Source organism: Centrocercus urophasianus, unplaced genomic scaffold (assembly GCF_019232065.1).
Source record: "Centrocercus urophasianus isolate 14NV4802_14NV808 unplaced genomic scaffold, USGS_Curo_1.0 seq_9, whole genome shotgun sequence".
Taxonomy (NCBI): domain Eukaryota; kingdom Metazoa; phylum Chordata; class Aves; order Galliformes; family Phasianidae; genus Centrocercus; species Centrocercus urophasianus.
In genome coordinates, this window is record NW_024885532.1 from 22,369,403 (window position 1) to 22,385,366 (window position 15,964).

A 15,964-nucleotide genomic window follows, 5' to 3' on the forward strand; every position below is an offset into this window, starting at 1 on the left:
TGCAAACCAGAATGGCCCTGGAAAATGTGGAGACAGAAGAGCTGTGTAAGTATATCCCTGCATATATGTACTGAATACCAGACTGAGCTTCTTGAGATCTCAGCCTCCATTCCTTTGTGGTCATGAGCAGCCTGCTGAAGAGGTCTTGGCTCCTCTCTGAGCAGCAGCCAGCTGTGAAAGCCCAAGTGAGGACATGAGGTGACTCAAAAGATGCATTACCAGCATTCATTGGAAATCTGCAATTTGCTTTATTCGTGCACAATTTTCAGAAATTTCCAGGGGAGCAGCAGGTGGTGGAAATTAGCACCATGGCTTTTCCTACCCAAAGCTGGCTATCTAAGATGCCTCATGAAATGCGGAAAGCTTGTCCTTAGCTCATTTTTCTCATTCCTTAGTTTTCCATGGGACTCAGGCAAGTAGCCTCAGCCTCTGCTGCTACTAGCTGACACAACCCACCGGCTGCTTCTCAGAAAAGCATTCAGCAGCAGCCAGGCCGAGCACTGGGAGATGGCCAGCACCTCCCTCTGGTGCTCCCCAAGGAGACACCTAAGAGAGGATCTTCTGTGACCACTGCTGTCTGTGAAGTACGCTCAGCAGAAGAAAGGGACCACCCCCACACCCAAGTATATAGAAGAAAAAAAATAAGGTTATTTTTAAAGCAATACATTACAAATCTCTTGGCCAATTTACAAGCAGATATTCCCAGCTGCATGGGAAAAGTTTGTCCAGAGAAGATGTGGATGCCCCACCCCTGGAGATGTTCAAGGCCAGGCTGGATGGTGCTCTGAGCAGTTTGATCAGGTGAGTGGTACCCCTGCCCACAGCAGGGAGTTGGAACTGGGTGGGATTTTGAAGTCCCTTCCAACCTAAGCCAGTCTATGATTCTTTGATTCCAGCTGTGTTGTTTCAAGTCAATGCCTGTCTGCACAAGCTGCGGGGCTAAGGGGTAAAGAATTCAGTAGATAGATTAGTACAAATTTAGGGCTATCCTAAATTTAATTTTCTGAAAATCTCTTTTTGAATACATGAGGAAATAGTAGCTAAAAGGTGAATACTCTGATTTTTTATTATGGATATCATGTCTACCCTGGCAAGTCTTTTGTTCCCCATCATGAGAAGTGAGTGAGATTTAACCATACTCATGGTGACTTCTCATTAAATGTTGTGATTTATTTAATGCAAGATGAGGCTTCCCAGGCCATGTCTCAGCTGAGGAAGTAACTTCTCTTCTACAGTGTTCAAAGTCCGTCTGGAGAGCTTTACCTCCCCAGGAGCCAAAGGGAACTATGAAACCACAAACTCCCTGGGGTTTGGTTGTAACCAGTATAAATATTACGTCTCTGTTGCCGATGAGGAAAATGGGGAACATGGGGAGATAAGTAAACATTTCAAAATATAGGTGGGAGGGGAGGCACAGGCTTCCTCTGGTTGTCTGAGGCCTTTTGCAAACCAGCCCACTTGCAGTCAGCTCAGTGCAGTACATCAGCTTCTCTGAAGCTGCTCCTGAATCAGTGATCAAGGAATTTATTGAAAATTGAGTGTTCTTGTACCTTAGTGGAATACTTTATGTTTACCAGACATGCAGGACTTCTCAATACCTAGCAATTAGGCAAGCAATGGAAGAAGTGGCATTCTCAAACCAAAGGATTTTGTGAATCATCCTGGTGTACTTTCCAGGAGAGCAGCATCAAGCCAAAAGTCTCCAGTGTTGCTGAAAGGCAACAATAAATTGATCAGCCTCTTTAAAATTTCTCATAAAATTGTATTAACAAAACAGTAAATACATTACACAGAGACCGTAACCACGGGATGTTTACATAATGCCCACTGTGGACCAGTACTAAATACCATAAAAGACCTGAGACCCCCCCAAAAAGTCTGCAAGTTCTGGCTCTCACAAAGCAGCTAGAGCACCATTATTCCTCCTCCTCCTTCTCTTCCTCTTCTCCCTCACATTTCAGCTTCACTGTTGTGAACTTTGCTGGTGGTTATTGCAATTCCTATTGCTAGGCTCCCATTATCAGCAAAGAGCTGAGCCAGGGAAGTGTTCAGCACAAGGCAGTCTCCATCTGAAATGATAGAGTCTACACACTCCAGCACCGACCTCGGAGTTGCCTCCCACTTGAGGCGCCTCTGGTTCCTGTTGAGCTCGAGCCGATAGGTGAAGTTGTCAGCCTGGGTTTGCGTGCCGATCAGCATCATGGTGGCAAAGAACTGGGGGTGACCTTTGTACTTCTCCTGCTTCCTGAGAACCAGCAAAAACTGGTGGCCAAGGCAAGAGTGCATGATGATCCAGTCCGTAGGTGCGGGCAGGTGCATGTCTGTGGCCAGGAAGACAATCTCTGCCCCCTGAAGGATGTTGATGCGGTGAGTTTGCCTCAGGTGGGACACCACCACCTCCAGGTGCCCTTCCCATGGGCAGGAGAAGAGAGGACACATGCAGGGAACCAGCTGGGGGTCGTGCACTGCTTCATGGTGATGGCAGGGAGGAAGGCTGCCTTGCTCCGTGGATGTCTGTGCAACTGCACAACGGGTTGGTGCATACTAGGAGAAGGGAGAAATCATAGAATCATCAAGACTGGAAAAGACCTCTAAGATCACCTTTTCTGACCATCAACCCATCGCCACCATGCCCACTGACCCATGCCCCTCAGTGCCACATCTACATGCTTTTTGAGCCTGCAGGGACGGTGACTCTACCACCTCCCTGGGTAGTCTGTGCCAGTGCCTCACCGCTCTCTCTGAGAAGTTGTTTTACCTAATGTCCAACTTGAACCTCTCCTGGTACAACTTATGGTCATTAACTATCATCCTATCAGTAGTCACCTGGGAAAAGAGACTGACTTCAACCTCATGACAACCTCGTGTCAAGGAGTTGTAGAGAGTGATAAATCGCTAACAATAGTAGGTGAGCAAGGAACCAGTGCAGATATGTAGGGTGCAGACCCCACAGACACCAGTCACCTGATATCCCAACTAAAACAGCATCAGAGGGAGCCCCAAGAACACAACACTCCTTAAACCAGACTGAGATCAGAGGTGATACAAGCCTGGATTTGCACAGCAAAATATGCTAGCAGATGCCTTGTTCTCCAGAAGAGAGAAACCATTTGAGCCATGATAAGTCACCTTAAATGAAAGTGATGTATGTGTTTCAAGAGCAATTTCATTAGTTCAGGGGGAAAATCTGATTAAAAAGAAAAAAAAGCCCTACAAAACAAGGACAGCATGGGGCATTTTATATGGTTACAGCTCTTGCAGCTCAGAACAAGGAAATGAAATATGTACAGCTTTATTATGCTTTAATGAAACACACTGGCAAATACAGGCATTTCTTCTGAAATGATATGCTTTATAACACCCATAATTCGTGAAATAAAAGTCAGTTTTTATTGTATACAGTTCCTTCATTTTTTTCTGGTCAATGTATTTGTGCTTAACTGATGCACTTTCCTCCATAAATCCTAAATGGCTCTTGAAGGTAGATAGATGGTAAATTTAGAATGCTAAGTTAATTTGGATTAAAGTAAGGCAGCTAAATGGGAAGGCAGAGGCTCTAGCAGAATGATAGCATGTAATGACTAGGAAGCAAACTGCACTTCTTCTGTCAAGCAGGCATTGTTGAAGAGAAATGAGTAAGTTTTATCCAACCAAAAGAGTGTCCACATGTAATGGTATTTGGGAAGAGTAATGGCTCTGCTGCAATAACTTCATGCATAGGCAAACCCTCAGGCATCCACATGATGATCATGATTCATCCAGCCTAATTTTAAGCATTTACTTCAGCCACCTGAGACAGAAACCTGGTTACCTTAGACTGTCTCTGTAGTCAATAGAGGGATGCAGCCCTTTCCACCAGCTGATTCTGACCTTGGCTGGAGTAATTCACCTCTTAAATGTGGCAGTGGCTGCTGCCAGAGAGACTAAAGCTAAGATCCAATTTGCCTGGTCAGACCTCAATTTTAGATGCTTCCATGTAGAGGGGAGATTATCTCCTGAACTGTTTTGGAGATGCTTGTAAGGTGCATAAGAATTAAGATTATATATATATATATAAATGCATACATTTTGTTTCAATGTATGTTTTCTAAAGGTTCTTATAATTCCCAATACCCAAATGGTAGTGACTACAGTCTGCTATGGGTTTATTGCTTAGAGTTATTGGGTGGGATAAGTCAAGGTTTCTCTTGCCCATACACATGTCCTGCTGCTTGAGACCCTGTAATTTTGCCACCATCTTTCTCGAAAGGTGTTTCTATACAGGGACTGGTGAGGGAAAAGCTTAAAAATACAAAGTGGGTATAACCCTGGGATGAGTACATCTGCATAACCAATAAAAGCAGAACAAGAGGGTGCAACCTGTGAGATGTGTGTCCATGTAATGCTGTCTCTGAGGCTCTCTGTTACTGCTGCCATCAGTTTCCACCTCCAGAATTTGCATTTTTTGCTTTCCAAGACAATTTGGAAGAGAACCTCTTGTGTTAGCTATCCCAACTCTTAGACAGCCAGGGTTTCCTTGCCAACCAGGACAATAAAAGTTCTTGGTGTTCATTCAGAATCTCCATTTGTCTGAGGGATGTGATGGCCAGGCCAGGGTTACGATTGCTGTTGCATATTCACAGGATCATAGAACCGGAGCACAACTGAGGCTGGCAGGGCTCTCTGGGTCCCTCTGCTCCAAACTGTGCTCCAGCAGGAACACCCAGAGCAGGATGCCCAGGGCCACATCCAGATAGTGCATAGCTCTTCCCAAGACCCTGAGCACAAAAGCGAGGTGTTTTTACGTTCTCTGACATCTGATATGAAGAATAATGTACTATTTAAATGCTGTTATTGAACTTTCCAGCTTTTTCTTTGGAGAGTTATTACTTTAATAGTACTGTTCTGCTTCCTTCTTTCCTCATTTTTTATTTGTTTTGCTGTATAAAATTCAGGAATATAAACTTTTCAACAAGATAATGAATTGAGGACAGATAAATGACTATCATTGTCTGGGAAATAAAGCAGGTCATTATAAGCTAATCGAGGTTTGTGGCTTTAGCTGCCTACTTATCGCTCTGGGATTGCTGCAGAGGACTGGTTCACACTTAATTCTACATTAATTTTTGCATCCCATTAAGATGAAAGTTATGGTTAATTTAAACTCTTTTGGTGAAGGAAGCTCTGCAATGGCAGATCGTAAAAGCCTTTTAAAAAATCCCTGAAATGCTAATTGCCTCGTAAAATGAATTCTAATCTCCCAATCTAATACAGTGGGTGTGAGCAATTACTTTTTCTCACCAAACTGTTAATGCAACATTAGTGATTATACTAATTAAAACTAATGAACTCATACTCACATGCTGATAAACCTCTCAACCACTCGACAAGTTCCAGCCTTCTATCAGTTTTATTTAACTCCTCTTTTGGAAGATGAATCTTAAATTAACCTCTTGAATAACATTCAAAATTGGGTTTTGAAATGTAAAGCTTTATAGACTGTGTATAATTCCTCTCCAAAGATTACCAGAGTCAGAGAAACCATTTCCACTGAGGCTGTAATTGAATTTAGAAATGCATTCTCCTAATTTGATAAGCATGGAGTGCATTGGTAGCTCATTGGTCTAAATTGTATTCAAAGTAAGAAAGTTGAGGTATCTCCAAAATCATGATATGACAATCATGCTTTTATGACTCAGGAACAAGAAAAATAAATTTCAGTGAGCAATTTATTCATCGTATATTGCTCCTTTCCTTCATTTGTGATTTCTTGGTGTGCAAATAAATGAGAATTCCCTTCAGCATGTTCCATTCCTGAAAGGTTCTTATGAGTTGTTTCTGCAATTAATTTTTTGGTCCAACCTCATTCAGCTCAAGTTTGTTGAAAATTCTAGAATTCCTGTGCAAACCACATGATCTATTTTTGTTCTCTGATCGTGGTGAGAAGGATTTTGAAAATCTGATTTCTGAATTATTCAACGCTCTTGCTTCCAACATGTGAATTCTGTAATATTTTGAGAGAAATATTTAAAAAATTCCCAGTCTCTGTGAAAAACGTTTCACAGAAAAACTGCTTTTTAACTTACATTTTTTGGGGTAGAACTGTAACTGCAGGGGTGCCTCTGCACTTGTTTGTCTTTCATATGGCTGTTACTTGAGCCTCTAAAACTAAAAGGTGGAACAGACATAAAACATTTCAAAAATCTCATTCTGAATAGTCTTTTATCTTCTTGGTCCATTCCAGCCAAATTTAAGCATGATAGAAGAGTCAAAGACTAATCTCACTACTTTTCTGGGCAGGTTGAGAGATTTAACCCTTTCATGTCTCCAGAGAAGAGCATCTTGCCAAATGGGCAAATAACATTTTCAGATAGGAGAACATAAACAACTGCAGCTTGAGTCCAAATATAATATCAGACACCAGAAAATCCACATGAGACAGTGTCTTTTTTAACAGGAGAAAAGCCTTTAGTCAGAACGATCCTCATTAAATGTAAGATAATCCAGTCATGAAATGCAAGCCACAGGAAAGCAGGCTCTGCTGCTTACAGACCAATGTCTTTTTAACGATGTGGTTTCTTACAATGTAATTCTCTGTACATTAGGCAAAGAGCAATTTACAAATACGTGGTGCTTTTCTCTTCATGGAAGATACTTACATCTGAAGCTGAGACACAGCGTCTCTGGGTCCTGTCCCAACATTTCTATAGACTTTCTAAAGAGTCTAAAGACTTTCTAAACTGCTAAAAATTCCACAAACCACTCCAGGTATGACTCATCTGTTCTAACTTTGAAACATGAGGAGCAGGTGTTTAAGTCTGAAGTGCATCAGCTCCTTTTACAGCTCAAGGAGAACTCAGAAGTGTAATTCACTTCATCCTGGGAGAGACCAAAGCAGCGTCCCCCTAGGCACTGCTCTCTACATGCAAGAGGTATCATCCATCCTCAGGGCAAATTTGTATGATTTTTTCCTTTTGATGCAGCCCAGGATACAGTTGGCCTTTTGGGCTGCAAGAGCACACTGCTGGCTCATGTTCAGCTTTTCATCCACCAGAACCCCCAAGTCCTTCTCCATGTGGTGGCTCTCAAGTTCTCCTCCCAGTCTGGAATAGCCTCAACCCAAGGACAGCTTGGCCTTGTTGAACCTCATTAGGTTCTTGTGCGTCCACTTTTCAAGCCTGTCCAGGTCCCTCTGGAAGGCACCCTTTTCCTCTATTGTGTCAACCGCATCGCTTTGCTGAGGGTGCTCTCGATGCCACTGTCTGTGTGTCTATGTCATTGATAAAGATATTGAAGAGCATCAATCCCAAGATGGAATCCTGGGGACACTACTCATCATGGGCTTTCACCTGGACACAGAGCCATTTACCACTACCCTCTGGCTGTGACCATCCAACCAATTCTTTACCCACCGAGTAGTCCAGCCTTCAAACTCACATCTTGGGGTATGCGACTTTTTGGGGATTTTGTCCAAGAAAAGGATGCAGCTCCCCTAGATCCCCGTGCTCTAGCCCTTTGACCACAGCAGATGCTTTTGCTGGGAGCTTTACAGTTACTTTTGGAGATTCTCTTGCAACAAATTGGTAGTAAAATGTACTATTTCTTCAATTTTCTTACCATCTTCTTCCTTTTCCCTGGTTTTGGGGCTCTGTCTCTTCCTCTCATCTGTATGGAAAATGCTCCAATAATTTCCTAATTCTCAGCTTCTTTCTGCCTCATAAAAGCTTCACCACCCACTAATATCTACCTCCATGCTACTTACACCCACCACGAGGGACAGATGTTCCAAAGAACTATAAAGGTGACATGAAGAGACTAGTCAGCCTTTAATCCTGGTCTTCATTTAATTTCTCTTCTCCTGTTTTTTTTTTTAATTATTATTATGCTAATGAGATTTTGTAAATCTCTCAGATGAAAGAAAAGAGAAGAAAGAAAAAAAGCCCCTCAACCTATTTTGTAAAAAGCTCTACTTCCATATCTGAAATTAAGAAGCCCAAATCAGGGCTCATGTTGAGGATTTATTTAAAATTTTAATTACATAAAATCCTATTAATTATGAATGCATCAGTTGAATTTCTTAAGCACTGAATATTAGTTGCAGCTTTGGCAGTGGATATAGCTGTTTTCCCCTTTATCAAATGGCAGCAAGAAGACAACTTCAAGCTCATTCTGCTAATCTCACTTTACAACATCACCAAGTGAGACTTGGTGACACAGCACATGGTATGTGTTAATGGCTCTCCTCATGCTAATGACACACCTCTAAACATGCAGTAGACGCTGCTCTAGTCCACATCTGCTCTGCAGCACCACGATTCCTGGTATCAGAGGACCCTGAATTTTAAATGGAGTCACGCATCTTAAGAGGTATTTTGTAAAAAAAAAAAAAAAAAAAAGAAAATTGCTTTTAGTGGTAGTTATATGTGTACAAAAAAGGAGTTGCAGCATTTTAATGTATCCTGGATGGAAAGACAAAAGACAGACAGTTTGCTTGTTTTTCAAAAAGCAAGATTTTCAGAATAAACTGTCTGGCAGTTTTGAAGTGCAAGAAAAAAAAAAAATCAAGAAACTTGAAATCCTTCAGTACACTGAAACAATATCATTATAATGAAATATAGACAGGATCCAGTAAAGCATCTTAGCTGAGTACATGCTTTCCTAGGGAAACCCAAGCAGAGACATGAACCAGGTGGAACGAGGTCATGATCTCCAGCTCTCCTGCTTCAAAAAACAACTTTGATGAACCTCTCATGTGGGACGATAACAAAATTTCCCATTTTTCAGGCTGAAGAGAGATGAACCACCTCACTAGCCCTCAGCCAAGCTGCAAATGGGTTGTGACCATCCAGACAAACTATACCAATTTAGCTCCTTTTTTGATTGGTTCTTATTCTGCATCTAGTCTGAGATCACCTTCTGTGCTTTGAGGAATAAAATATCTGCATTACATACAAGCACAACTGCACACAAGAGTGATTCCTGTGGAGCATCTGTCACAGATACTTGCTAACCGAAATATATGAAAAACATGGAGATGAAAAAGAAGCAGCTTGACCTGTGGACATCTGGAGGGTTGACAAATTCACGGAATCGTAGAATCATCAAAGTTGGAAAAGACTTCTAAGATCATCTAGTCCGACCATCAGCCCATCCCCACCATGCCCATTAACCACATCCCTCAGTGTCACATCCACACAGCTCCTGAACACCTCCAGGGACGTTGACTCCATCACCTTCTTGGGCAGCCAGTTCCAATGCATTACCACTCCTTCTGAGAATAATTTTTTCCTAATATCCAACCTGACCCTCCCCTGGCGCAACTTAAGGCCATTACCTGTTGTCCTATCACTGTTACCTGAGATAACAAGTTGATATATATCACCTGCTCTGCAGTAATTGTCTTGTGCAGACTATAAGGGCTTAACAAAGTATCAGTCTTATATTTAAGATCTGTAATAAGAGAAAAAAAGGCATCCTGGCTTTGAATTGGCATGAAGAATGAAAAGAATTAAAATATGTGCTCACAGAATCCATATAACTCTGCTCGCTTCCTACTCTCCGTTACTTGTGTTTAGGGACTGTTGAGAGAAACCCTTGAGAGCAGTTTCCTGGAAATTCTGAAGAGTTTTTGAAACTAAGAGGAAAGCTGCTCTTGTTCCTCAAGAAAAAGCCATCAAGGCCACATGGCCTGTATCCTTTAGCCTTTTACAGAGATATCCACGCAAGGAGCTGAAATGAGGTTGTTTTGGTCAAGAGCACTCTTCTGCAGGAGCTGCTCTGCCACTGTGAGCACGCAAGGAGTGGACATGGGCTCTGATTCCAGCCTGGGGAACTTCCCTGAGGTGCAGTTGGCTGCTCGTAGAATCAAAGAATTGCTCAGGTTGGAAAAGACCTTAAAGTTCAACCACAGCCTGACCATACTGCCCTAATTCTAACATCCTTCTGCTAAATCATGTCTCTGAGCACCACATCCAAACAGTTTTAAACACATTCAGGGATGGTGACTCAACCACCTCCCTGGGGAGCATATTCCAATGCTTAGCAACCCTTTCTGTAAAGAAGCTTTTCCTGATATCCAACCTAACTTTACCCTGGCACAACTTAAGGCCATTTCCCCTTGTCGTCACCTATCACCAGTGAGAACAGACCAACCCCACTCTTGCTGTAATCACTTTTTCAGGTATTTGAAGAGAGCAATAAGGTCTCCCCTCAGCCTCCTCTTCCCCAGACTGAACAGTCCCAGTTCCTTCAGTTGCTCCTCCTGGGCATATTCTCCAAGTCCTTCACCAGCCTTGTTGCCCTTCTTTAGATTTGCTGGGGACAGTTCCAGGCACAGAGCCTAAACTGCAGCTACCACCAACAACAGAGGTGGGAAAGGTGGGCATTTAGAGGCCAGAACATGCTCTGCCTCCTCTCTTGGGAGTATAGAAACTTCGGTGCTAGGGGTTCCTTTATTGCAGCAAATTAAACTTCTGGCACAATATGCAGTCCCACAGTGGGGCTGGAGCTCTTGCAGATCTGGGAGAAGCTGGCCTGGGGAGTGGGATGCACCCTCAGTGCCTAAATTGCAACTTAAATTCCCATTGTGGTATTTTAGGACTGGTGCACAATGCTGGGACAATAGAACCATAGTACAGAGTACTTGCTGATTCATTGCAGTGCTGATGGATTGGGGCATGGGGATGTCTACCCTCTTTGGGCTAGATGAATATTTTATACCTTATTGGAGTGATGGCATTGGTGGACAAAGGGAACATGTCCCATGTCATTTACCTGGACTTGAGCAAGGCCTTTGACATGGTCCCCCACCATATCCTTGTCTCCAAATTGGAGAGATATGGATTTGATAGGTGAACCACTTGGTGGATAAGAAATTGATTGAGAGGCCGCAGACATAGAGTGGTGATTAATGGTTCTATGTCCAGGTGGAGGCCAGTAACGAGCGGTGTCCCCCAGGGGTCTGTCTTGGGACCTAACTGCAGCCTCTCAGTACCTAAATGGAGCCTACAAACAGGAGGGGAGTCAACTCTTTGAAAGGGTAGATAGCAGCAGGACAAGGGGAAATGGTTTTAAGTTGAGGAAGGGAAGATTTAGGTTGGATATCAGGGGGAAGTTACAGAGAGAGTGATGAGGTGCTGGAACAGGCTGCCCAGAGAGGTTGTGGATGCTCCGTCTCTGGAGGTGTTCAAGGCCAGGTTGGATGGGGCCCTGGGCAGCCTGGTCTGATATTAAACGTGGAGGTTGGTGGCCCTGCATGTGGCAGGGGGGTTGGAGATTCGTGATCCTTGAGGTCCCTTCCAACCCTGGCCATTCTGTGATTCTGTGTTCCTATTGGCAGGACAGGAAAAGAATTAGAAGCCAAGGCAGGTGCCACCAGCACTTGCTCCAGAAGGGTACTGTGTAACTGCTTCTTATTACTAGATCTCTCACAATGCAGTACTGCTTGTGTCTGTGGGTGATGTAGTGAGTGGTCTGCATATATAAAAAAAGATAATCCAAATTGTAGAATATCTGAAGATTCAATTCATCCTTTATCCACTTTGTATTTTGTATAATGCCTGTTAATAGAGTGCAAAACCATTTAAGGCTTTAATTAATAGCAAAGTGATAAAGTAGTTCCAGGCTTCATCTGCTGTGTCTGATAGGGAAGGCAGAGTTCACAGGAGCCCTATATCTGACCTGTTGATTTTTCGTTTTACGTTTGCACTGAAGAAGATATTAATATGGAAAAGAGTAAAAGAAAAAAGAAGAAATGATTGCCCACTGTGCTCATAAACTTGCCAGTTCAGACTGGCTCTATTAACTCATCATCCAATATTCATTTACAAGTTACTACAGTAACAGCAGGTCTCAAGAAGAGCAGATTTGCTACTGTCATCTTAGATAATTACACCAAATCCATCCCTAGACAATCAAAATGCTTCCCTTCCATCAGGCAACATCCAGCTATCAAAATTACATGACATTTAAATTCACTAACTTCTCTCTCAGCAACACAACCAAGAGTACCAAAGGATGGCACATACATTGCTGATAAGGAGATGAGGGGTGATTGCAGAGCAAATCTGCAACCTCTCATGGTGGGAGAGATGTGCCCATCCCAGCCACAGAGATATCCTGGCCAAGCATTTACTCAATGGACCAAGTCACACTGTTGATGAGATGGTGCACAGAATGCCTAGACCAGGTTTGTCACAGTTGGGTTCAGTCCCTTACCATTTGCAGCAAGGAAATGGGCATTTATGTGGGAACATTTGGTTTTATATCACACATACTTCTTTTAATTTTGTACAAATCATAGCCTGTTCCTTCTTCTTCCTCCCCCTCTAATTCTCAGATAATTGTTCTAGAAGTTTTCTTCACACAGAGAGAATGCAGGTGAAGGGAAAGAACAGAAAGGAAGGCTCAGCTCAGCCAGAAAAGACAATGTTCCACCTACAGAAAGAAAATAATCTCTATTAATAGGTTGGTTGAAAGGGTTTTGAAATAATCATAATAAAAATTCCTTCTAAAATAACATTCACGCTTATGGAAAGATACCAGCTCAACATCTCCTGGATGTGCAATGCTCTGCCTACAGAAGTAGCAGAGCAGAGAGCTGTGTTCTCTGTGTGTCATTTTTTTTCACCTTGCCCTGTCCGAACGCCTCAAATCTGAGACAAAAATTCTCGCCTGGCCAGGAGAGGCCTTGTGTTTCCCCTCTTGAAGCACTGTCCTTTTGTGGAAGGTAATCCCTGTCATCCCCTTGCTTCACCAGCACCTCATCTTTGGCCTCATATGCTGCCAGTAAGAGAGTTGTCACCAGGGAATGATTCTATTGTTCATGGGGAAATTTGGTATGACCTAGATGTGAGGAATCCATCACTCATCAGGGCCACAGCTCCTGGATGCTACTGAATTTTCATTGATGGAAATCCCATGCCGTAGCCTGTCCAGTATGTCCTCCCTTTGTTGGCTTTTGTCTCTTTGGCTCTCCATCCTACACTTAACGTCTTTGATGATTTGAGGTTAGGGTGGATATTTTTTGGTGTATTTTCGGAGTATTTTCTTTCTGCAGGTTTTTTTTTTTTTTTTTTTAAATAGAGCTTTCTGTGACAATATTGAATAAGATGACAAACCACTCATTTCACCACATTAAAGGCATTCCAGCCTTTCTTTCCTAGAGCAAACCTCTCTTCTCCTTCCAAAGTGGCCTCCAGAGCTGGAGGGAAGATGTGTGGCAGCTCAGTAGTGGAGTATCAAGGAAACAGCATGAATGCATATGAGAAGTCACAACTACCCTGAGGTTCTGGCTGCTGAGATCCCAGATGCAGTCCTTGCTTCTGCAAATTCTGATTTCACACAGCATGGAAAGCCTCCAGTGGAGAATGGCAGGGTAGAGGTTGCATGAGACATCTCAGCCACCAGATGAGATGCTTCTCCTCTTCTGCTTTCTGTCTTCTCTTTTGCTGGTATTCACCTGGCCTACTTGGTGAGTTACTTCAACTCTAAACCAGCAGAAAATTATTTCCTTTTTAAAAATTGATTTGTTAGCCCGCTTTTATGCTGGTTTGGTGAGTTGCATTGGTCAGTGAGTTGTCAGAGGTACCTCAGCAGCAGCACTGGGCTCGGGAAATCATTGTGCTGGGTTAGAGAAATAGTAGGGTGGGCAGGACTTGCTTAGTGAGGGCTGTTACACACAACAAGTTTTGTGCTCTGTCTACACAGCTTGCATCTGTCCTTAAAACTCTTTATTTCCCTCCTTTCACCCTAAGGGCATGCAGTGGTAGCCCATCTTGCAGTTTCCAAATTCACAGTAAATCCACGCTATCTTAGAATAACAGCTTTTATACACACCGGGCTTCCAAGTCCTTCAAGAAGGACAGAATTTCTTACCAGAAAAAACAAGTGTAACAACCAGATACATTTTTTAATGGGATTTGTCTCACCTAAATGTGTATGTATAATGTGAAGTAATTAATCATTCCCCTATTGAATACCCCCATCTTCAGGAAAAGATGAAACTTCGGTATGGTACCTACACAAGGTGTTCACTTCTTTTCCTTGGCCTGAAGCAGAGCTGGGGTCATGGCCATGAGGTTGGACATCAGCCTCAAAAAGTTTTGCCACATTCAGCACAGCAGAATCATCATGACTTGGAGCTGCAGTGGTGGCAGGAGACAGCCACAGCAACTGTTTAATGGGTGATTATGAGCTGCCTATTTGCCTAATGCAGAAAATCCCTTGAGCAGACACATTTTCTTCCCAGCTAAGGACTGAGAATCCTAATTTTCAGACTTCTAGATTCAACAGTGAAATAAAATTAATTTATAGCTCTTGCCATTAGGAGGACAAATTTTCATCTCCGTCCTCCGGGTGAGAGGCACTATAACAAATGAATGATTACTGACCCATGATACCTATTAGAGATTACAGTTGGGTCATCTCATTTGTTGTTTTAACACAAGAAATTAAGAGCCCTAGCAGGGCTGTCACAAAAACTGAATCAATAATGAGATGAGCACAGCCTTTACCAGAGGCTCTGCCTGGAATTACCTGTGGGAAAAGCTCAGAGATAACAGGACCTTGAGCTGCGGATCTGAATTGCAGGAGCCCAGCAGGATGTTCCATTTGCACCGTCTTCTTTCCATTACTACCTGGAAGTGCAATCTACCCACCACGAATTAGCCTTCATATGGACAAAGGAGCAGTTAACCACGTCCTTGCTTGGCCCTTTTGCCTCCATCACTACCTGTGGTTAAATTGCCCACCAAAGAGATTTTGAATCAAAAGGAGGTAAATAGATAGGCCTAACGCCAGCTGCCTCACTAGAGCCTGCACACTTAGCATGATGCTGATTGCAGACTGGCTCCTGCTACCAGGTAAGGTAGCTGATCTGCTTCCAATGCATCCTCAGCGCTGGAAAACTCTTTCAAGTTTTAAGGGAAATATCTTTACATCATACCCACAGTTCGTGTTCTCATTGTCTGAGCCTGGGCTCCGTGGACCCTGCAATCTGCTGGCCAACTCTGATCCAGCAGCATCGCTCCTCTCTGCAACATAGCCCAATGCACCAGGCATCTCAGATTGAGACACAGTGCCCTGACATTGCCCCTTGTATCAAAGGAAAAGAAATTGTCAGAATTGTCAGAATTAGTGGTGACTTAATCAAATACTAGCTAGTCACTTGCTATTCGTTTTATTTATAATCTAATATAACATGAAAAACTGTCCAAATGCCCTTAATTCATAGATCTCTTATTAGTACCTCAATAGACAATCATAGAATCACAGAATCATGGAATATCCAGTGATGGAAAGGACCCACATCATCAAGTCCAACCCCTGGCTCCTCACTCTGGACTATCTAGAATTCATACCCTATGTCTGAAAGCATTGTTCAAAAGCTCATTGAATTCCAGATGTTAGGGGCTGTTCCCACTGCTCTGGGCAGCCTGTCCCATGCTCACCATCCTCTGATGTAGAACCTTTTTCTGATATCCAGCACTCAGAGCAGTATTCTACCCTTATATTGTGGAGTTGGGTTATACTTTCCTCTCTCTGTTGAGGTTTCATCTTAGCACTGTGACGGAAGAAAATCAGTGCTATAACCTTGCTCTGATTTGCCTTTCTTCTGTATCAGATCAGCAAATCTGTCTGTCTTGTCTTCATGGACTCAGGAAAGCACAAACAACAAGAGACTCTGCAAGGCTGTGATGTGAAGTTGTGTGGCAACATTGGATTCAGATTTAATCATAGTCCAGAAATTAAGCAATCAGTGCCTTAAGGACTTTGTATTCCCACTGTTTTCCTCCATCCGTAGCTTCTTAGGCCAGTGCACTCCAGCACAGTAGGCCATAGGAACACAACTCTGCCACTGTAAACTGGAGTAGCCCCACTTGTTACCAGCTTAGGATGCAGACTGCTAACCTCACCCCTGGTTGGGCTCATGTCAACACTTGTGTGAGCAGCTAACTTTAGGGAAAGCCATCAAGAACCTGATTTC

General features: G+C 43.0%; 1 protein-coding gene across 1 annotated transcript in view; it reads right to left on the bottom strand.

Moving 5' to 3' along the window:
* Window positions 1-1,803: 1,803 nt before the first annotated feature.
* SIAH3 (siah E3 ubiquitin protein ligase family member 3) overlaps window positions 1,804-15,964 on the bottom strand; it is a 37,014-nt gene continuing 22,853 nt past the window's right edge. Inside the window, exon 2 of the mRNA XM_042839030.1 lies at window positions 1,804-2,544. Within this exon, the coding sequence (XP_042694964.1) occupies window positions 1,951-2,544 (594 nt within the window). The 3' untranslated portion in view covers window positions 1,804-1,950. The remainder of the gene's footprint in view (window positions 2,545-15,964) is intronic.